The 23,644-nt window shown below is 39.0% G+C and overlaps 2 protein-coding genes across 2 annotated transcripts in view; one reads left to right on the plus strand and one right to left on the minus strand.

Annotated features, from left to right (window-relative positions):
- LRRC72 (leucine rich repeat containing 72) overlaps positions 1–23,644 on the plus strand; it is a 144,536-nt gene that overhangs the window by 28,393 nt on the left and 92,499 nt on the right. Inside the window, exon 2 of the mRNA XM_043872973.1 lies at positions 888–992. The gene's annotated coding sequence lies outside the window, so the exon portion shown is untranslated. The remainder of the gene's footprint in view (positions 1–887; positions 993–23,644) is intronic.
- On the minus strand, positions 9,223–13,547 carry SOSTDC1 (sclerostin domain containing 1). The gene is made up of 2 exons (XM_043872971.1): positions 13,162–13,547; positions 9,223–10,643 (listed from the first exon to the last, which is right to left on the minus strand). Exons 1-2 carry the CDS (start codon positions 13,364–13,366, stop codon positions 10,228–10,230), a joined length of 621 nt encoding a protein of 206 aa, XP_043728906.1. The 5' UTR covers positions 13,367–13,547; the 3' UTR covers positions 9,223–10,227.

Raw genomic sequence — 23,644 nt, forward strand, 5'->3', positions numbered from 1 at the left:
CTGACTCTAAACGGGGGCTTCCCTCGTGTCTCAGTGGTAAAGAATCCGCCTGCCAATGCAGGAGACTCGTGTTCTACCCCTGGATGGGGAAGATCGCCTGGAAAATGGAATGGCTTCCCACTCCAGTACTCTTGCCTGGAGAATCCCATGGACAGAGGAGCCTGGCAGCCTACAGTCTGTGGTGTCGCAAAAGAGTCAGACACTTAGCAACTAAGCAAAAACAACTCTAAACTGAGAGATCATTTGAGTACTCAATATGGCCCATAGTGCTTCAATGTGTGTGTGCATGTCCAACTCTGTGTGACCCCACGGACTATAGCCTGCCAGGCTCCTCTGTCCATGGAATTGCCCAGGCAAGAATACTGGAGTGGGTTGCCATTTCCTGCTTCAGGGCATCTTCCCCACCCAGGGATGGAACCCGTGTTTCCTGCATTGCAGGCGGATTCTTTACCACTGAGTCACTGAGGAAGCCCATCATATGGCCAATAGACCACTTCAAACAAACACAACAAAAGGGCAGCTTTTTAAAAGCTAATCAAAGGCAAGCTTTTTAAGTCTACTGGTAGTAATTCATGAATTAGGAAAATTCATATAAAATATTTCGATTTCTGGTTGAGTATATTTTACTCTAGGTGGGAGCAGATATGAAACTAGTGTTTTTAGGCATGGCTTTTTTCTGTAGTCCCATTTCCCTTTCCCTTGATTTACTGTGAACCTACTGGTCCTAGTGAGGTTCCAAACCTTATCTTGACGTGTTTTCTCTTCCGGAGATGTAAGTATCTGAGAGGTATCAAAAACATCACCCGCAGAAGGTTAACGGGGTGTCGGTAGTTATGGAGGAGCTGGAGAGAGGATTTGTTTGTTTACATGTTTGTTGCTTTTACCAGGGAAGAGAGCAGCAGGCTTTCTGAAAGCCTGGAAATTGCAGTGTTGGAAGGTTCCTCTTTTGGGCAGCCGTCCTGAGAGACTGGTTTTCAGAAGTCATTCCAGAGGTATGCTACAATGTTGACTCTGTGTCCTCACAAGCCTCTTCTCCCTGTCACCAGCATTTCCAGCTCTTCATTTCAGCTCAACATAGAGCTGCACTGGTATTGTGGTCATCTTCCCCTTGAACATGCTTATCATTACTACAGGTCATAAAAGAGATAGTAAAGCCAATGGAAAATTCATATAACCCGGAATGTCTAAGAACCACACCTGTTTTAGCTTAATAATACCACTGAATCACAAAAGCCTTAACTCCAAAAGAACACAATGATAAAGAAGGGGGGAAGGGGAAGGAAGAGGTTGCTCCAACTCCAACATCTGCTGAAGGCATTCTCTTGGATTTTTTCCCTCATTCATGAATTAAGAAATGAGAATAAAATATACATTTACACAAATACAATTCAAGTTTTTTTTTAAATTATTACTCTCAAATGTATGTTAATGACTGAAAACCAACTTGAGTGATAAAATGTCAGCATGATTGGCCTGATACAGCAATCATCTGGTGGGATCCATAAAATTCTCTGCATTTTTGGAGATGGTTTTGCTAGGACTTTACCATGTATTGCCAGGTAGATCATCCTATCATTACAGGCTCTTGTCAAGAGCAAATTGACTACCATAGCATTATTTCAAAAGTATCAGTCAGTTCAGTTCAGTTCAGTAGCTCAGTTGTGTCCGACTCTTTGCGAACCTATGAATCACAGCACGCCAGGCCTCCCTGTCCATCACAAACTCCTGGAGTTTACTCAAATCATGCCCATTGAGTCGGTGATGCCATCCAGCCATCTCATCCTCTGTCCCCTTCTCCTCCTGCCCCCAATCCCTCCCAGCATCAGGGTCTTTTCCAGTGAGTTAACTCTTCGAATGAGGTGGCCAAAGTATTGGAGTTACAGCTTCAGAATCAGTCCTTCCAGTGAACACGCAGGACTTACCTCCTTCAGGATGGACTGGTTGGATCTCCTTGCAGTCCAAGGGACTCTCAAGAATCTTCTCCAACACCACAGTTCAAAAGCATCAATTTTTCCATGCTCAGCTTTCTTCACAGTCCAACTCTCACATCCATACATGATCACTGGAAAAACCATAGCCTTGACCAGACGGACCTTTGTTGGCAAAGTGATGTCTCTGCTTTTTAATATGCTATCTGGATTGGTCATCACTTTCCTTCCAAGGAGTAAGCATCTTTTAATTTCATGGCTGCAGTCACCATCTGCAGTGATTTTGGAGCCCAAAAAAATAAAGTCTGACACTGTTTCCACTGTCTCCCCATCTATTTCCCATGAAGTGATGGGACCAGATGCCATGATCTTAGTTTTCTGAATGTTAAGCTTTAAGCCAACTTTTTCACTCTCTTCTTTCACTTTCATCAAGAGGCTTTTTAGTTCCTCTTCACTTTCTGCCATAAGGGTGGTGTCATCTGCATATCTGAGGTTATTGATATTTCTCCTGGCAATCTTGATTCCAGCTTGTGCTTCTTCTAGACCAGCGTTTCTCATGATGTCAAAAGTATACAGTTACTTTAAAACATCCATGTAAATATTGGGTATAAGCAATGTTTAGTGTCCTAGATGCACAAATCTCTACAAATTTTGTTTGTCAGCCTCATCTATAGCTCTTTCCTTTACTCTTGCCATCACCAGCAATAAATGGCTTCATCTAATATAGAAAAATTATCAGGAAACTGAAAATGGTACATGGGTTAACAGACTATAGTCTCAGCGATCCTGGAGTTGGATCTCCAATTTTATCTTTGATAGCACGCCTTGATGAGGTATCGATAAAGATGGAAAATGTCAGTTCCATAGCAAGTCTGACCAAAATCTTAATCTGAAAGTTCACAGTGGAGTGACCTGGAAACGTCATCAGAACTGAAGAATGGGTGGTGGTGGTGGTTTAGTCGCTAACTTGTGTCCCTGTCCTACTCTTGTGACCCCATGAAGGGTAGCCCATCAGGCTATTCTGTCTATGAGATTTCCCAGGCAAGAATACTGGAGTGGGTTGCCATTTCCTTCTCCAGGGGATCTTCCTGATCTAGGGATTAAACCCAGATCTCCTGAATTGCAGGCAGATTCTTTACTGACCAGGGAACTGAAGTCAAATCGGCCTTCTTTAGTGGTAGATGTGTGTGACTGAAAATACGGCCATGTTGTTTGGGATAAGAGAAAGTGAATATCTCAGGCTGGGAGATACTTCAGACAGTATTGAGTTATACTCCCTTATTTTATGGATGAAGTAAATGAACCATAGAAAGCCTAAGACACATGTGTGATTTCACTCAACTAGTTAGTAGCAGCACACTCTAAACCATACCCCAGGTCTTCTCTTCCCAAGTTCACATGTCTGGCAGTCATTTGTATAATATTGCTACAGAAGAAAAATGCAGATAAGTCGAACTGAAATAGTTTTATTACTTGTTCAAAATGTCAAGCTATGTCATTGACTAAATGCAAAATATTTCTTCACTAGTATACAATGTGAATAAAATTCATTGAGTCTTAGTGTCAATAAAAAGGTAAAGTGGCAACTCTTCACTGGATTATTAAATTTATTTGGCAAATTTTGTCTTTGTTTTGCAATAAGACAATTTATGATAAGAAAGTTGTTATTTAACTCTCTAAGCTTGAGGAAATAATACAAACACACAACATAAAGAAAATATTTTATAATGTATAGACCACATATGAAAAATTAAGAGAGGAAACAAGGCAAAAAAGTACATCAAAAACTCTAGTTAGTAAAAATTGTCAACTACTCTACATGAAGTATAAAGCTAATTAAAGATTAGAAAGGATTTTTTTAAAATCTTGGTTATTGAGTTCAATGTTTTAGGCTGTCTTTGAAAGGCAAGTTGAAACTAATACCTCAATAAATAAAAGGATTTAATGACCATTTTGCAAAAATTCACCAGTATTATAATATGAAAGATTAAAAAATTTGTGCAAATTTAGTGACAATAAATTTTTTAGGACGAATTCATTCCTACTGAAAAAGATGATGTGTGTTTGTGTGCTCAGCCATGTCCAACTCTTTGCACCCTGTGGACTGTAGCCCACCAGGTGCCTCTGTCCATTGAGTTTTCCAAGCAAGAACACTGGAGTGAGTTTCCATTTTCGACTACAAGGGATCTTCCCAGTCCAGGGATCAAACCCACGTTTCTTGTGTCTCCTGCATTGGCAGATGGATTCTTTACCAGCAAGCTACCTGGAAAACAAAAAGGCGATGTTATATTTTAATAGTAACTTATCTTTAAGCCTATCAGGCATTTGATTAGTTTTATTAACAATGAACTTCAGCTGAGTGTGTCTATATCACTGACAATGTCATTCACTTTTTTTTTCCCATTTAAATTTTTTTTTCCATTTATTTTTTTAGTTGGAGGCTAATTACTTTACAATATTGTAGTGGTTTTTGTCATACATTGACATGAATCAGCCATGGATTTACATGTATTCCCCATCCCGATCCCCCCTACCCTCCCTCTCCAGCCGATTCTTCTGGGTCTTCCCAGTGCACCAGGCCCGAGCACTTGCCTCATGCATCCAACCTGGGCTGGTGATCTGTTTCACCATAGATAATACACATGTTTCGATGCTGTTCTCTTGAAACATCCCACCCTCGCCTTCTCCCACAGAGTCCAAAAGTCTGTTCTGCACATCTGTGTCTCTTTTTCTGTTTTGCATATTGGGTTATCATTACCATCTTTCTAAATTCCATATATATGTGTTAGTATACTGTATTGGTCTTTATCTTTCTGGCTTACTTCACCCTGTATAATGGGCTCCAGTTTCATCCATCTCAATAGAACTGATTCAAATGAATTCTTTTTAATGGCTGACTAATATTCCATGGTGTATATGTACCACAGCTTCCTTATCCATTCGTCTGCTGATGGGCATCTAGGTTGTTTCCATGTCCTGGCTATTATAAACAGTGCTGCTATGAACATTGGGGTGCATGTGTCTCTTTCAGATCTGGTTTCCTCAGTGTGTGTGCCCAGAAGTGGGATTGCTGGGTCATATGGCAGTTCTATTTCCAGTTTTTTAAGGAATCTCCACACTGTTTTCCATAGTGGCTGTACTAGTTTGCATTCCCACCAACAGTGTAAGAGGGTTCCCTTTTCTCCACACCCTCTCCAGCATTTATTGCTTGTAGACTTTTGGATAGCAGCCATCCTGAGTGGCGTGTAATGGTACCTCATTGTGGTTTTGATTTGCATTTCTCTAATAATGAGTGATGCTGAGCATCTTTTCATGTGTTTGTTAGCCATCTGTATGTCTTCTTTGGAGAAATGTCTGTTTACTTCTTTGGCCCATTTTTTGATTGGGTCATTTATTTTTCTGGAATTGAGCTGCAGGAGTTGCTTATATATTTTTGAGATTAATCCTTTGTCTGTTGCTTCATTTGCTATTATTTTCTCCCAATCTGAGGGCTGTCTTTTCACCTTGCTTATAGTTTCCTTTGTTGTGCAAAAGCTTTTAAGTTTCATTAGGTCCCATTTGTTTATTTTTGCTTTTATTTCCAATATTCTGGGAGGTGGGTCATAGAGGATCCTGCTGTGATTCATGTCGGAGAGTGTTTTGCCTGTGTTCTCCTCTAGGAGTTTTATAGTTTCTGGTCTTACATTTAGATCTTTAATCCATTTTGAGTTTATTTTTGTGTATGGTGTTAGAAAGTGTTCTAGTTTCATTCTTTTACAAGTGGTTGACCAGTTTTCCCAGCACCACTTGTTAAAGAGGTTGTCTTTTTTCCATTGTATATCCTTGCCTCCTTTGTCAAAGATAAGGTGTCCATAGGTTCGTGGATTTATCTCTGGGCTTTCTATTCTGTTCCATTGATCTATATTTGTCATTCACTTTAGACATTGTCTCAGATTCATGCATCTAATCCTATCATTAAGAAATTAAATCAATAATACAAGGTAACCCTTGGTTTGCAGTTACTAAAATTCAAAAGAAAATATTTAAATTCCTTCTTAAATCTCCCAAGCTGTTTCAGTCTTCATTTGTAACAGAAAATAAATCCTTTAGCAGGTCTGCAATGCAAATGATAAACTATCATCACTCAGTCTGATTTGCACCGGAAATAATTACACAGCTTGGTGTTAATTCATTTTAATCAATTTTTGAAACTGGAAGTTGAAATATCTTCCCACTAGGTTTTTTGTAGTAGTTGTTACCCTGTAGTTCTTTGAGATGATTTGCAGAATATGCAGGCAAAGGCATCAAACACCATAGATGTTAAGTATGGAGTCAGAAATGATGGACAGACCAATATATTGGCATATCTAGTCTAGTAGATCTCTCTTTGTGAATGTAACAAGGATTTCTAGTGGCCACATGTATACTCAGTTCACAAATCTAAACTCATTTTAATTCATCATAGAGCTATATTTTAATAGGTTCAAATTAAACAAGGTGTGAATCATCACTATCTGTCCTTGAGGGAAGGAAACAGTTTAACAATAAGCTGTAGCACTGAAGATTTCCAGTCATTTTCCTGAGTGTCTACAAGGGTTTTGTCAAAGCTTTGCCTTGCATTTTATGTTTCATTTGAACTGTGTGACTATAGAAAGTATATGTAAATGCTGAATTTATGGTATGCAGTGAATTGCCACTTTAGTGCTAAAAAACATTTTCAAGAGTTAAGTCTAATCCAAACCACACTTTAATTCCAAATGTAATGAATTATATTTTGATACCTACATTTCATGGTGATTGAAAAAAATTTTTTCAACACACTAAATTTAAACTTTTAAAGGCTTTAATTTACTCAGCAATTTGGAAATTTCTTGGCTTTGCTTAAGCTAAATACTATTCTTTCCATTCATAACTACTGAGTATAACCTACTGAAAGTCTATTAAAGTATATATGATACAAAATAGATAGATCAGGTTATACAATTTTAAAAAGTCATTCTAGTAGCATGGGGTGGATGACACAGCAAGATCATCTGTCAAAACCTTACTAAGTATATACAAGGCAGGAAGGATTAAGATTCAGTCTTTTTTAATTAAAAAAACATACCCTAATTTTCATTGTTTTTCAAAAAATATGCAATAAAATAAACATGGCTAACAGAGTGTTGTCAAATAGTGGTTATTCGCAACTAGCTTAAGTGAATAAATGCAAATGATTAGTAGTTAAAATACTAATTTTTTGCAAATAGATATTTCTGAAGCCTCTATATCTGTATTTAACTTAGATGTACCATACTATATGTATTCTTTATTTGCATATGTGCTATCAATTTTTCTTTCATTCTTGTTACTGATAAAAAATAACTATATATATATAAATATCAATATCTAACTATATACCTACCTATCTCTCTCTCTATCAAGCTATCTTCTATCAGTAAAGCTACTTGAAAAAAGCTCTTTATTCATATTGGCCAAAACAAATTTGATAAGTCTTTTATGGATAAATATTATGATGTGAACTAGAAGTCAGGCTTTGCCAAAATTATCACAATCACCATTTTGAAGTGATAGTTACTAAAATAAGGATACAATTATGCAGAGTTTAATCAGACTGGAATACGTGAATTAACTGTAAAAAAAAAAAACTGAAATATAATTAGCAATTAAGATGCAAGTACTTTTTAGCATTTTAAAATAATAACTACAAAGCTGCATTTTCTGTTTAAATTTTCATTTCACTGACTGCCTGATTGTATGTTAGGCTTGTCTTCTTGATTGCTGACCTTTTCCTGTCATTGGATGTTAAACACCATGCAATGAATGCCTCACAATGTAATATGGCCTGAAATGGATCAGTAAGTTGAATGTGACCATAAGAAATGGATCCAATTCTTGACTTAGCAGAGACTAATCTTATTTATAAGGTTCCTTTATTCCATTTCATTTTTTTCTATTATATTCATGTACTAAATACTATTACCAATCAAATTAGTGGTGATTTTAGTCTTTTATCACCAAAACCATTGTTTCAGTGTTTCATTAGTAAAAGGCAACAACATAATCTTATTGACTGTGAGGCTATTGTCTGGTCAATTCCTTTTTAAGCCTCAGGCCTCAGGACACACTAATTTTTAGATCATCTCTAAGACCTTCTATAGAGGGTGCTATGATGTTGGGAAAGAGGAAATGCCCAAATCATCTTAAGTCCTCTGTTATGTTAAATATCCCAAATTGAGCTATGATGAGAAAGTAAACTAGGTATAGGAAATAATACATTTTTGCTATATTTTACCCATGATGTAATTATTATGAATGTTCCATGTATTATATGTAGTTTAAGATCCAGTTAGTAAGACTAGAAAATAAATCAATAGTGGATGCTGAATCATTATTTTCATTTAATGATACAATGATTAGCATAGTTAAAATTGAGAGATGTTTTTTTGCCCTCATGTACGTTGAGGTTCTCCTCCCTCTCACAGGGAAGGGACAACATTTATGCCCTTTATTTAGCTTACTATGCTTTATGTAATACACATGTGACTTTTAGACTTGTGGTTACAGAAAAGAACAACCTGCAAAAAAGCAGTAAGGACTCCATCATGCTCAGGATCCAAAAAAAGAAAATCTAGATCTTATTGATACATAATCAAGCCTCTTTGGTTTTCTTCACTTAGTGTGATGGAATCAGTCAATGATTAAATTGACAAATCAGTGATTTAACTGTATAATCTTGTTCAAGACTGATCACGTTGGTTAATAAACAACATGTCAAAACTTGAAAACACTGAAAAACTTGTTTTTATTTTCCTTGTTGTTTTCTTTCATTTCAGTTTTTAGTTTGAGGACCATGCAATAGTATTCAAATTTCCCAACATATGGCAGTGATTTTTTTCACAATTCCTTTCTCAGACTTAACTGCATATTAGAATAACCTGAAAAACTTTAAAAACTGCTACTATCTGAGTTCCATGTTCAGAAACTATGATGTAACTTGGATGGCATCCTGGTTACTGGGTTGCATACTATCTCCCCCATGTGATTATAATGGGCAGCAGATTTGGCATCCACAGGTATATATAAATATTATATTCTTCTTACAACTCACTGCTGGATTGTCATCCAACTTTTTCAAGCATCTTATTTACCAACTAGATGGTCTCCCTATCTCTCTCTTTCTTCTTACTATAGACTTTTTCTATCAAAACTTGAATGTGCCTTATATTTTAAAAAAGTAATGATTCTGATGTGCTTATTCTGTAGTTTGTGTGCTTATTCTGCACCATTTTACATGTGTTAGAGGCAAAGACAATAACGTTTAGCTGTGTTTATTTTTATTAAAAGAAACTCATTGAAGGTCAAGTCACCTCCTGATTGCACAGATTAAATAGGAAACTGTTACCTATTTCATCTTTACAAAGCATCTTATTGATTTTAAAAGATCCGTCCTATTGATAAAGTTCATGATGAAACATATATGTAACAAGGAGACTAAAATATTTATTTTACATATCTACAGTATGTATTGTCATAGTTCTAGATCAACCACAAATTATACAGGAAAACATTTAGGTACATGAAAAAACTTTGAAACATAAAAAATTAACATTTTGAAAAAAATCTTGTGAAAGCTCATTAAATAATAACATTGACAAATAAATAGTTAATCAGCTTTACTTATTAGCTGCTGCCATGCATTTCTGGCATTCCATTCCAAGCAAGGGTCAGCATGCAGGGTATAATTTCATACTGTGAGACTGTAAAAAGCTACAGGGCTTATTTTTGAAGTGAAATGTCTCAAGGTCTTTCACTCTTTCAAAGGGAGATCACTCTTGGCAGCTAAACTGTTCCCATGAAGATTACCAAAAAAGCACCCTTCTGAACTGTTAACCTGAAGATTCATGGCAACAACTCTTTTTGAAATTTTTCAATTTCGAAGAAGTTTTGTTGAGTGTGGGGTGGAGAGGATGGTTTGGGAAATGAAGGGTTACTGAGAAGCCCTTTTCCATGTTAAAAAAGTGAAGATTCAATGATGGGTATAGTATCACCCGTCTTTCAAAAGCCATGGGGAATTAATACTACAGGATGCGTGGAATTTAAAGGCAAATCGCATTCATGGATACTTATACATCTTGAAAAACTTGAAAAATCTATCTCCCAAGAAGCTCCTGATTCTCAGGACAGCTGGCTGAGTTTGATCAAAGCAGAAAGCATATATTTTCAAGTAAGAAAATAGCAGTGGCAGGCTCGAGTGGTCCAAGCAATCAGATCTGTAAAGCAGATGGCTCCGAGTCAGTCCGGTCCGGCGGTCTGGGTTCTAGCTCAGGCCCTGCTTGCTGGGTCTGCCAGCCCGCTTGCGCTCGCGGGGGTGCTGGGCCGGCTTGGCCGGCGCCGGGCTCTCGAAGTTGTGGCTGGACTCGTTGTGTTGCCGTGTGTATCGCTTGCACTTGCAGGCGGTGACCACGGTGATTTTGTAGGTGCGCGTGCTGCCGTCCTGGCACTGCAGCTGGATTCGCTGGGTGCGCGTCTTGTCATTGACACACCTCCACTCCTGGGAACTCCTCCGGCTCCAGTACTTCGTTCCGTAGCCCCCTCCGATCCAGTTAGGCAGCACGGGCAGGGGCAAGCACTCGCCCGCACACACCAGCTCTTTCAGAGGGCTGATGCTGGTGCACTGGCCGTCCGAGATGTATTTGGTGGAACGCAGTTCTCGGCAGCCTACTTGAACTCGAGCTGCAAGAAACAGGAAAAAAAAAAAAAAATATATATATATATACACACACATACACATATATATATATATGTGCATGAGAGGCATAGGCAAACACTTTAAAAAAAAAAGTCATCTGCAATGACAAAAAATAATGTCCAAATGATAGCAAATTGGCCAATAGGAAGGGAACACTTATTTTGTTCTCACAATGCAAAAATCCACCTGGATGGTTATAGAGAAAGCTTGCATGAAAATTATCAGTTATGGGATAAAATAAATTGAGCCTGATTTGTTTTTTCATGTGTAACATTAGCTAATTGCTTACTGGAGTATTTGAAAATCCCATTTTCTTAGTTTTACTCCCCCGATAAGTATTAAGCAGCTCTAAGTTTTATGTATGAATATTCATTCTTTAATGGGCTAAGAGGGAGTATATGTTCATGTTCTTCACTCACAGGTCTATTAGTTAATGTCTCCAAGTGCTTTTAATTAGGTTTTTCAAAAACTCTATTGAGAAAATGTGGAAAGAATTTGAATATTGTGTACAATGAAATCCATAATATTTTGTTTCAATTATAAAATTCAGCTGCAGAGAATCATATATACATATGTGTACAATGTCTGACATTTTTGCATATCAAACTTAATAACTACATTTTGAACATAAATTCCCAAACTATCTTTTAAAACCACAAATATTAAAATGCTTGAAATGCAAAATGTCACTACAACTCAACATTTAAAGAATATAAAAGCTCCTAAATCAGGAACGTATGGTTGCCATAACAACTTGGCTACATTTCCATGAATTTTATGGCAGAAAAATGCCTAACATGTCTGATTTACAACTGCAAAAGGAACCACGGTGTTTGTTTCCTGAATATTGGTCATGGCAAACTTTGTTTAGTCATTTGAATTTGATAAGTATGTTCTCTAATAGACTGTTTCTTGTTACATGCCTTATGTAATTAAAGCAAAAATTAGTCTTGAAATATTTGGGTTTTCTTTTCCATTGCTTTGTTATCTAAACTTGAGGAGAATTGCCTGTAACAAGCTTGGGGAAAAAATCCAGCCTTGTTAACCAGAAATATATATATATATTTCAAAGTACAGACTGCTGAAATTTAAAAAAATAAAGATTATAAGGGACATTAAAGTGGTCTTGCATAGGATATTGAAAGGTAATATGAAGTAGATATTGAATTAGGAGTGTTACTTCAGTACTGTGCCCCAGAACTCATAAGGTAAAAGACATAGTCTAAAGGGGTGTGATAGTTGTGAAAATATGTAATGTATAAACATATACCTCTGTACAGACATGGAGTGTGAGATTGAAATTAAAGTGTAACCTAGCTGGCCAGTCAGCATACTCTGCCTGTCTGATTCTGACTCCAGCTCACCTTCCTGCAGCTGCCTTAGGAATGCACCTGGAAACAGCCGAGATGATTTTGACCCGCCTAGCTTTTTGTTCCTGTGTATATAGAAATTTGGCAGTGACAGTTCACGGACAATGAATACCCACTGCCTTGCTTGGTAATCTAATAATAATCAGATAGTTCTTGTATATGTAAAAGCAAGCATCCTAATGAAAGTTAAAAAACACCTTGATTTTCTTAGAAAGACATAAACAGTCATATTTGCTTTGATTTTACAAAGGTTGAAACTCTTTTCAGCACTTGAATAGAGTTGAGGAGTAGCAAAAAGATTTGTATAAGATTTCCTGTGAACTCTTTTCTCTGTGTCTCTCTGAAAGTCCAATTACTAGCATGTGAAAGGAGTGAAGCAAAAGTTAGGAAAAGACATTTGAATCCCTCCAACTAGTGGTCAACAAGTATGTCAATTAAGCAAACAGAATCGAAGAAAAATAGTTTTTATACAAAGTATTATTGTACTGTCATTATTTTAAATCTCCAAGCTCATAAAAGTTTCCCTGGTCTTTCACAGAAATCTATAATTGCCTACATTTTGATCTGGTGAATAAGAAGTTATTTCAGAAAAATATGACTCTCCAATGTTTAGTTTCATCCCTCTTTCTCAAAGATCACCATCCAAAGTTCATTTATTTCACTAGACATTTTTTAGAAATTGGTGTCTTTTTTTTTTCCCCCTTAGAAAGCTTCTTTTTCTTCCCCTTGTGATTTCCTATATGTGCTTTGGTTATTTACCTGTATACACTCTACCAGAACTGCACATGTTTTGAAATAAACAGAACACAACCTGAATTTAAGCTATCTAGAGCAACACTTCGTGAAAAAAATCTCATTCTGCATTTCAAAGAAGCAACACTTTAATTCCTGGAAACATTTTTCTCTTGGAATGTTGGAAAACCGACGCCTGTGCCTACATTATCAAATCACTGTTTTAGTTATGTTAACTTTGTAGGGAAGAACGCCAGTCTACACATGCAGTGGATTGCTCCCAGACTGTTTAGCAAAACATATATGGTTCAGGTTAGTTAGCAATGAAATAATTCGATAGGAATGTGAGTTAATGCTACCAAATAAGAACACCAAATTCATGCAAGTAAAATACACTTACTGTTCCGATCCAGTCCAGCGTTACTGAAATGCCTGCCTCCATTTCTGGCTTGATTCATTGTGCTGTTGCTGCTGGGGTGTGCTGGAACAGGTTTAACCACATGTGAATAAAGGATTTCTGTGGCATCATTTTTAAAAGCCAAACAGCTTTTCATTAGGATGCATGCAAGGGGAATGAGAGAGAAATGAATGGCAGGAGGAAGCATGGTGAGTAGAGGATTTGCTTGGCTGGAGAGCTGGTTAATTCCTTTCCCTCTGCTTCTGCACTGTAACTGTGAAATTCCTTCTCAAGGTTCCCTTTATATATCCACTGAGGTTTGGCGTTCATTCAGGTGTAAAGTTGTGTAGCGCTACAGAGTGAAAACACGGAGAAGGGGTGGGATCCCTACATGACCCTGTGAAAGAATTTTACCAATGGAAGAGAAGACTACAGAAAAGGAGGAGCTTGGTATCCAAATTGCCTGAAATTTCAGAGTTGGACTTCATCAGTTGTCTGTGAGCTGAAGCAGCCAGGCACATTCTATAGCAACTACAGTCCCTCTCCCTCCCTCTCTTCTCTCTCTCTCTGCCATTTCCTTTCCTAAATCTAGTTCACATTCGGGTTTCATTTAAATGAAAATATGCTGCTGTTCATTTGAAGACATTTACATTCCCACCATTGTTCTGTATTTGTAGTAGGGAGGGGCCTCACCCCAGATAATAGGAGGAATTCAGGAGTTGAAATATTGTAGGGCTCGAATGAAGCACCTAATTAGTTAAACATTTCTCGTTTGTCAAGATACAAACCACCTTTTTTTCTTGTTTTCTGAAAGTATAAGGCACAGAGCTAAAAATCTGCCCCCTGGACACACTTAAATAATGCAGCTTTGATCTGCATGAACTGTTGCGCTCCTAGGTAAATTATTGCCAGGGGTTCTGTGTGGAGAGTAATGAGCAGAGCTCTGTCTGCATTAAAGTAACTAATATCCATTTGCATCTTAAAAATATGACCCAAGCATTACCATTTATAGCATCATTTTACATGAAAGCCATTTCTGACTGATTATTTTGCAAATTCAAGTTAATTTTTGCGAGGTTTTTCATGGGCTGCAGAACACGTATTCTACCTCCATTTACTAAACATTCTGTTCATGACTTCCTTTGGCTCTGCTGCTCACGTAAGAAACAAGGCAGTTTTCTCTGTATCCACACATGACACAGATGTTCCATTAATGACTACCAGGGCTCTCTAAGGGCTTCCCAGGTGGTGCTCGTGGTAAAGAACCCACCTGCCAATGCAGGAGACATCAGAGACACAGATTCGATCCCTGGGTTGGGAAGATCCCCTGGAGGAGGGCATGGCAATCCACTCCAGCATTCTTGCCTGGACAATCCCATGGACTGAGGATCCTGGTGGGCTAACAGTCCATGGGGTCGCAAAGAGTCGACTGAAACAACTTAGCATGAATGGACATAAGTATCTCTATCCTTAAAACAGTAATGAAATTCCAACCGATTGGTGGGATATCTTGATGGGAATCAAAATTCTGAAACTGTTGTCAGTTTTAATTCCATTTTTGCCCTTTGTGTCGCTATTAAGTTGACCCTATAGGATGGATATAGCTCACCTCTTTATAAACTTTTACCTATTGTCACTGCTGTTTGGAGCTTCCTAGGTGGCTCTATGGTAAAGAATCCACCTGCCAATGCAAGAGATGTGGGTTTGATCTCCGGGTTAGGAAAATCCCCTAGGAATATGCAATGCACTCCAGCAAGCTTGCCTGGAAAATTCCAGGGACAGAGGAACCTGGTGGGCTACAGCCCATGTCACAAAGAGTCAGACACAGCTGAGTGACTGAGCGCACACACATATACAACTGCTATTCATGTCTATCTGTCCATCACCTGGGCTTTTCCACAGTGGCACTATTGGCATTTTGGAATAGATACCTATTTGTTAGGGGTGCTGTCCTGTGAGTTTAGCAGCATACCTAGTTTCTACCCAGTCGATGCCAGTAGCACCCCCAGTTATAACCAAAAATATTGTTGCCAAAAGATCCCTGTGAGCTAAAAAATCACCCTAGTTCAGGACTACTTTTTATCTACCATCTCACTATAAAAAGAAAGTACAATTAAGAACAAAACATTAATGATTTAATAGTACTAAGAAATTACTGTATCTTTTAGGAGAAAAGTGATACTGTGGTTTAATGTAAAAACAACTGCTTCTCTTTTAGAATTAAATACTGAAGTATCCTTAGATGAAATCACATGATGCCTGGAACAAAACTTCAAAAACAACATAGGAAGTGCATGTGGATGGTGCTTGATTTGATGGTTGTTGAGGCTGGATTCTGGATATTCTGTTTACTTCTGTGTATATTCAAAATTCTACATAATCAAATTTTTTTTAAAACCTGAATTCAAAAATCTCAAGGTATATGTACTGTCAATCACATCTCTATCTTAAGACTATACGTAGCCATTTATTCTAACATTCTTCCTGGAAAATTATGTATGTGTTTATTCTGTGCACATAGAGATTATAGATCAGACATCCTTCTAAAATAGTAACTATGAAAAACTTTTTTTTGGCTTTACAATATTTTTTGTTTGTTTTTTATTGGGGTATAGTTGCTTTACAAGGTTGTGGTAGTTACTGCTGTACAGTGAAGTGAATCAACTATCAGCATCAGTTCAGTCGCTCAGTCGTGTCCGACTCTTTGCGACCCCATGAACCGCAGCACCCCAGGCCTCCCTGTCCATCATCAACTCCCAGAGTCCACCCAAACCCATGTCCATCACCCATTGGTGATGCCATCCAACCATCTCATCCTCTGTCATCCCCTTCTCCTCCTCAATCTTTCCCAGCATCAGGGTCTTTTCAAATGAGTCAGCTATATGTATACATATATCATCTCCTTTTTGGATTTCCTTCCCATTTAGATCACCACAGAGCATTAAGTAGAGTTCCCCGGGCTATACAGGAGGTTCTCATTGGTTATCTATTTTATACCTATTAATGTATATATGTCAATCCCAATCTCCCAATTCATTCCACCCCTTTCTACCCCATTAGTATCCATATGTTTGTGTCTCTATTTCTGCCTTGAAGACAGGTTCATCTGTACCATTTTGCTAGATTTCACATTATGCACTAATATATGATATTTGTTTTTCTCTTTCTGACTTATTCTTTCTGTATGACAGTCTCTAGTTCCACCCACATCTCTACAAATGACCCAATTTCATTCATTTTTATGGCTGGTAATATTCCATTGTATATATGCACCACACTAGAGTGTCTTATCCTGCTTATCAGGGGACTTCATGTTAAATACATGAAGTACGTTAATATTAACCGTTGACTGGTAGACCCAATGCCTAAAGGAAGTAACAGGGTCAAAATAGCTAATTTCTTTCCCTATACTATTTTTCAGGCCTGGTGTGTGTGTTAGTCACTCAGTCATGTCCAACTCTTTGCTGTCCCATGGATTATATAGCTCACCAGGGTCCTCTGTCCGTGGAATTCTCCAGCCAAAAATACTGGAGTGGGTTGCCATTCCCTTCTCCAGGGGATCTTTCTGACCCAAGGATCAAACCCAGGTCTCCTACATTGCAGGCAGATTCTTTACCATATGAGGCACCAGGGAAGTCCCACTCAACGGACTCTTTTTTTTGTTTTTCAGTTGCCTAGAGGTGCCATGCTGTGCCAAGTTGTTTCACTTGTCTGACTCTTTGTGACCCCATGGACTGTTAGCCCACCAGGCTCTTCGGTCCGTGAGATTCTCCAGGCAAGAATACTGGAGTGGTTTGCCATGCGCTCCTCCAGGGGATCTTTCTGACCCAGGGATCAAACCCATGTCTCCTGTGGCTCCTGCATGGCTGGTGGATTCTTTACATTTGAGCCACTGGGGAAGCCTGTTTTTTTATGCCTGGAGGAGGAGATTACTATTATTATTGTTGTTATTATTATTTTGGCTACACTGCATGCTTGTGGGATCTTAGTTCTCCAAGCAGGGATTGAACCCAGGCCTAGCATGGAGTCCTAACCACTGGAGGAGGAGGAGATCATTAAATTTTCAGTTTAATTGTCAGATTGTTAATCAACTTGCTCAAACTAACTCAAAAGTGTTAAATATGCTCTGTCTCTAGTATTCTGTATGTGTAGCCTTAGCATATTACGTCTGGCAGAAGCAAAATTAGGAATGAAGACAATGTGGTTGTTATACATGGACAGGAAATTCAACATTCAGACGTGACTTCTATGATTGAGTTACCAAAACACTGTGACTTTCAGTTTTTCTTGCCTGCTCTAGCTGTCTCACTTGTTTCTATGGATATCAGCTTCCATAATGTCAACTTTCCTATGCAGAAACCCCAGTGGCACCAAACAGGTGTCTCTCACCAGTAAGGAATAGAAGCCCTCAGCCAAATAACCCATGAGGACTTGAATTCTATCAACAACCACAAGAGTGAATTTGAAAGCAAATATCCCCACAGCCAATCCTTCACATGAGACTGCAGCCCTGACTTAACACCCTGAAATGATAAAAGTTTTAACTAAGTCGGGGTAATTTTTTACACAGCTGTAAATAATTTACACAATATTATCTGCTTTAAAATGAAGATATAATCATTAAGCCATTCATTTTGTGAAAAATGCTAGAGTCTTGAAAGATTAGATATGGAATCATTCAATATGGTGACTGAGTAACTTTCATTCTTTGGGCAAGCTTTGAAATTTATTTCCCAGTCCTCAGCTGAGTCATCAGTATGATGCCATTATTAATAATCAAATAATATCAGAATTGGACTTCCCTGGTGGCTCAGACGGTAAAGTGTCTGCCTACAAGGCGGGAGACCCAGGTTCAATACCTGAGTCAGGAAGATCTTCTGGAGAAGGAAATGGCAACCCACTCCAGTATTCTTGTCTGGAAAATCCCACGGATGGAGGAACCTGGTAGGCTACAGTCCATGGGGTCACAAAGAGTCGGACACAACTGAGTGACTTTACTTCACTAACATCATAATTACTACTGTTGGTCTGATATGCAAAAGCTTGAAAGTAACTTTAATACTCAAAAATGGTGTTATCATGTGACTCCTGGCACTGGACTCAGAAAACCTGAATTTGAATCTTATTTCTGCCATTAAAATCTGTGTGAACTTGGATGTATTTCCTAAAACTCTTTAAGTCAGTTCCTTCAGCTGTAAAACGTGACCAAATTTACCTACCTCACAGAGAAATAAGAAAATGTGAAAGTGTCTAGCACAAAATCTGGCCTGGAAGAAATGTGGGGAAAAAGTTAGTCTTTGAAAATGAGTCTAAGACTACTGTGTCTCATTAGAATCTTTTTTATATATAATTTTATTTGTTTATTTTTGGCTCTACTGGATCTTCATTGCTACATGGATTTTTCTCTAGTTGTGGCAAGCAGGGGCTGCTCTCCAGTTGAGGTGCATGGGCTTCTTGTTGTGGTGGCTTCTCTTGTTACAGAGCATGGGCTCTAGGCCTACAGACTTCAGCAGTTGCAGCATGGGGCCTCAGTAGTTGTGGCATACAGGCTCAGTTCCTGCAAGGCATGTGGGATCTTCCTGGACCAGGGATCAAACCCGTGTCTCCTGCACTGGCAGGAGGATTCTTTACCACTGAGCCACCAGAAAAGCTCTCATTAGAGTCTTTGAATTTTAAAATGACCTTGGAAAAAATAGAAAATTCTCCAAAAAATGCAATTACTGTATTTAAGGTGTGGAATGAAGAGCTACAAGAAATGATCAAATATTAAATATTTTCTTGATTAAGAAAATAATTATCCTGACTGTTTTTTATCTTTGACAGGAGAAGAATCAGAATAAGTATAAACAAAACATATTTATTGAATGCAACAATGAGGTATATCTGGTCCTCTATGGATTTTAATTTTTTTCAGAGACCTCCAGTTAATAAGATAGAACTTGTACATTGGAAAGGTAACCATCATTAGTTTATAAGAAAATTAAAACTACCTATAGAATGTTCAAGCTTCCCTTGTGGCTCAGACGGTAAATTGTCTGCCTACAATGTGGGAGACCCTGGTTCGATTCCTGGGTCGGGAAGATCCTCTGGAGGAGGAAATGGCAACCCACTCCAGTACTCTTGCCTGGAAAATCCCATGAATAGAGGAGCCCAGTAGGCTACAGTCCATGGGGTTGCAAAGAGTAGGACATGACTGAGCGAATTCACTTCACTTCACATTCATAGAATGTTCAAAGTTCTTAACAATAGGATGGGCTAACATCTTGGATTTATTTCATATCAGCACTTGAAACCAGTGTTTATCATGGATGCTATAGTCCAGGGACTGTAGAGTCGAATGAGGCATGGAGCCTACCCTCTTCACTTTCCCAAAAGTTTCTATTTAGAATTCCACTAAAGGAACTCCCTTAACCTGATCTTTCTGTACTATTTTCTTCCTTCCTCACCATCTTTCTTAGTTGTCTCTTTATTTTTACTTTTGTTTAAATGCTTTTGCTTTAATATGTAGAGTAAATATTCCTTTTCTTATAAGCTGCTTCAAAAGACATAATATTAATTTAGATAGTGCTGATTATAATTCAGTGTGTATGCTAAGTCACTTCAGTCATGTCCAACTCTTTGTGACCCCATGGACTGTAACCTGCCAGGTTCATCTTATCCATGCGATTCTCCAGGCAAGAATACTGGAGTGGGTTGCCATGACCTCCCCCAGAAAATCTTCCCAACCCAGGGACTGAACCCACAACTCTTATATCTCCCGCATTGGCAGGATTCTTTACTACTAGCACCACCTGGGAAACCCATAATCCAGGGTAACTTGACATAAAACCCAAGTGGAAATTTCAAACCCCATGGATATATTTCTTGGTAGAACTTCTCAATCTTGGCTCTACCACGGACATTTTTGGCTGGATAATCCATTGTCGTGGGAGCTGTCCCCTAAGTTATAAGGTGTTCAGCAGCACTCCTGGGCTCTATCTGCTAGATGACGATTGCCCCTCCATCACCCAGTAATGACAGTCAAAAACACCTTCAGACATTGCCACATGTCCTCTGGTGTGCAAAATTGTCCTGGGTTTTAAACTACTGGTCTAGGCAAATTCTCCAGGAAATTTCCTTAAAATGGCAGCACGGTGCTGTTAAGGAAAACCTCACATGTAAGCTCTAGAGCTCAAGTTAGGACAGTGTGGCTATGGTTTCCATCCATCTGATTCTACATTAGGGAGAGAAGGAGTTTGTCCTTTTTTTCTTTTCCTCGATGAATATTTATTTGACTGGGCTGGGTCTTAGGTGCAACGTGCTTGATCTAGTTCCCTGACCAGAGATCAAACCTGAGCACTCTGCACTGGAAGCCCAGAATCTCAGCCACTGAACTTCCAGGGAAGTTCACTGGCATTTTGCTATTTTGCTCCATAGACATGTTCTCATTCTGTGCATTTAGTGCACGCCAAATCCCCAAACTCAATTTGACCGAGGTTGGTAGCATATTAAATATCCTATCCCCAAGGTGAGAGCTAGAATTAGTTTTGTTCCACAAATCTGATAGTTCTAAAACTGTGTTTTACCTGGGAGTTAGTTAGATATGCAACTTCTGGGCCTGACCTCAGGCCAGAATCAAAATCCCTTGGGGTGGAACCCAGGACCTTGTGTTTTAACAAGCTCTCCGAGTCTTTCTTATGCATGCTGAAGTTTGAGACGTACTGTTCTCGAATCATGTGGCCCTCCTAACTGTGGCCCGTCCCCATGGTTTCCATCACGGTTGCTGCATCTATCTTAACTGGGCTTTTACTTCAGACTGGGGCTTCTGTAGTGGCTCAGATGGTAAAGAATCTGCCTGCAATGCAGGAGATGCAAGGTCAATCCTTGATGAGGGAAGGAGAAGGAAATGGCAACCCAATCCAGTATTTTTGCCTGGAGAATTCCATGGACAGAGGAGTCTTGTGGGCTACAACCATGAAGACGCAAAAAGTCGAACACAGCTGAGTGACTAACACTACTTCAGATTAGTCCAGTTTTCACAGTCAGTTGGAAGCCCTGCCCTAAAGCTCAGCCCAGCTGGACAAAACCCGACCCCATTTCCTCTTCCTTCATTTATTTCTCCCTACTGACTGGATTCTCTCAGTGTCCCCCATTGACTTTAATGTTTTGTCCAACAGAGATGGTCACAATAATTACTGCTATGTTGATGTCATTGCTCACTAGAAATTGTGGCAATCATATCTGATTCTCTCAGATATCAATGTGAAACTAGATTTAAGCAAAATACTTCAACCACTGTGATTTTAATTGTTTTCCACCAGCCCCAGGCACATTCCATTCTAGTCCTGGCAGGCTAGTCCTGCCAGGCTCCTAGTCCTGGTTACATTCAGTCTGGCTTCACTCTTTCTTGAGGAATCTCTTAATGGGCATCATGGGCAACCCCATGATGGTAAGAAACTTATATAACCAATAGAAGCTTAACAGTTGATAGTTCCCTCCTATGTCAGAAAATTTGAGAACAACAACAAAATATTTAGCAGAGCATTTGGCCCAACAACGCCACAGTCTTTTCTGTAAAATAAAGTTGTTATGTGCATGCTAAGTTGCTTCCGACTCTTTGCTGACCCATGGACTGTAGCCCACCAGGCTCCTCTGTCCACGGGATTTCCCATGCAAGAATACTGGAGTGGGTTGCCATTTCCTTCTCCAGAGGACCTTCCTGACCCAGGGATCAAACCCGAGTCCTTGCAACTCCTGCATTGGCAGGTGGGTTCTTCACGACTAGTGCCACTTGGGAAGCCCAAAGTTGTTATTTTTGTTGTTCAGTCCCTCAGTCATGTCTGACTCTTTGCAACCCCATGGACTGCAGTACACCAGGCATCCTTGTCCTTCACCATCTTCCAGGGATTGCTATAGAGGTTTCTAATTTCAATTCTGTTTTTGGTTTTTTTTTGGTTTTTTTTTCTGGCCTCAAGGCATGTGGGATGTTAATTCTTGTACCAGGGATTGAACCCACACCTCCTGCATTGGAAGCACAGAGTCTTAACCACTGGACTGCCAGGGAAGTCCCTCTGATATTTTTAATGAAGTAATTTGCCTCTAAGTTAGAAGCTCACAGATAGAAGCTGTGGTATAGAGGATAGCACAGCAAAAATGTAGCTGGAGGGAAGGGAATATGACAGGGAATATTGGGAAACAAGTTTGACTACATTGATTGGACAGGTAGATTGGAGCAGATCATGGACTAGAATCCTGCTTTGTATATTTAGAAGTTTGGACATTATTTGGTGAGCAATAGAGAGCCATTGAACCATATGTGTATGTTTGTGTTAATTTTTATTTTCACTAAGTTTAAAACTCTGTGTAACATATACCTATGTAAAGTGATAGGGTGTTTCCAGTACACAGAATTTCCCTTTCTGTCCTTTCCTTGTAACCAGTTCCTTCCTCCTCCCTAAAAATAAACCACTGTTCTGATTTCTGACACAGGTTATTAGTCTTGCCCATTATAAAATCTGATTTAGAAATGACTTTTTACATTGTTGTGTACTACTGTATTGCATGAACATACACAATGTATTTATCCAGTTGGACTGGAGTAATTCTAGCTTTTGGCTCTTATGAATAACACTTCTGTAAACACTCTTGTACCTGTCTTTGGATGCATATAGGTATACCTTTTGGGGGGGGAGGGCTATATATCTAGTTGTGAAATAAATGAGATATAGGATGCATGTATGCTCAACTTTAGTAGATAATACCAAAAAGTTTTCCCATGTGATTTTATTAAATAAGATTTCTATCAACCCTGATGTATTCCCCTGACAGAGAAAGGACAAGATCAACACAATGCTTCAGGAGACTGAATCCAGTTGCAATGTATGAGATGGTTTAGATGTTGTCATACTGCAATACATTCCACAAGTATTGTTAGTGGCAAAGAACCCACCTGCCAATACAGGAGACATGAGACACAGATTCGTTCCCTGGGTCGGGAAGCTCCGCAGAGGAGGGCATGGCAACCCACTCCAGTATTGTTGCCGGGAGAATCCCATGGACAGAGAAGCCTGCTGGGCTATAGTCCATAGGATTGCACAGAGTTGGACACAACTGAAGCGACTTAGCACTCACACACACCTACTGCAATACAGAAAGGGGAAACCGCAAGAGCTCAGGTGAAAAATAAGACCCTGAACTTGAAGGAGAGAGGAAAAGCTAGAAGACAGATTAGAGACACTAGGGAGATAGCTAGGAGGGTGTTTGGGAATGAAGGTAAATGTAAAAATAAAGTTTTAAAGCTGGGTCACGGAGAGACTGAGGTGTCAAGAGAACCAGAGTTGGCAGAGTTGAGAGTTTAATAATGAATTGGGGGCTGAGTTAGAATGAGGTTAGGGTGTTTACAGTAACCCAGAAGAAAGTGCCTAAGCGACAACTGTAATCAAAGCTCAAGAAATCTGTTGGGGCTTCCCTGGTGGCTCAGTAGTAAGGAATCCACCTGTCAGTCCAG

This window comes from Cervus elaphus, chromosome 18, assembly GCF_910594005.1.
Source record: "Cervus elaphus chromosome 18, mCerEla1.1, whole genome shotgun sequence".
NCBI classification, from domain to species: domain Eukaryota; kingdom Metazoa; phylum Chordata; class Mammalia; order Artiodactyla; family Cervidae; genus Cervus; species Cervus elaphus.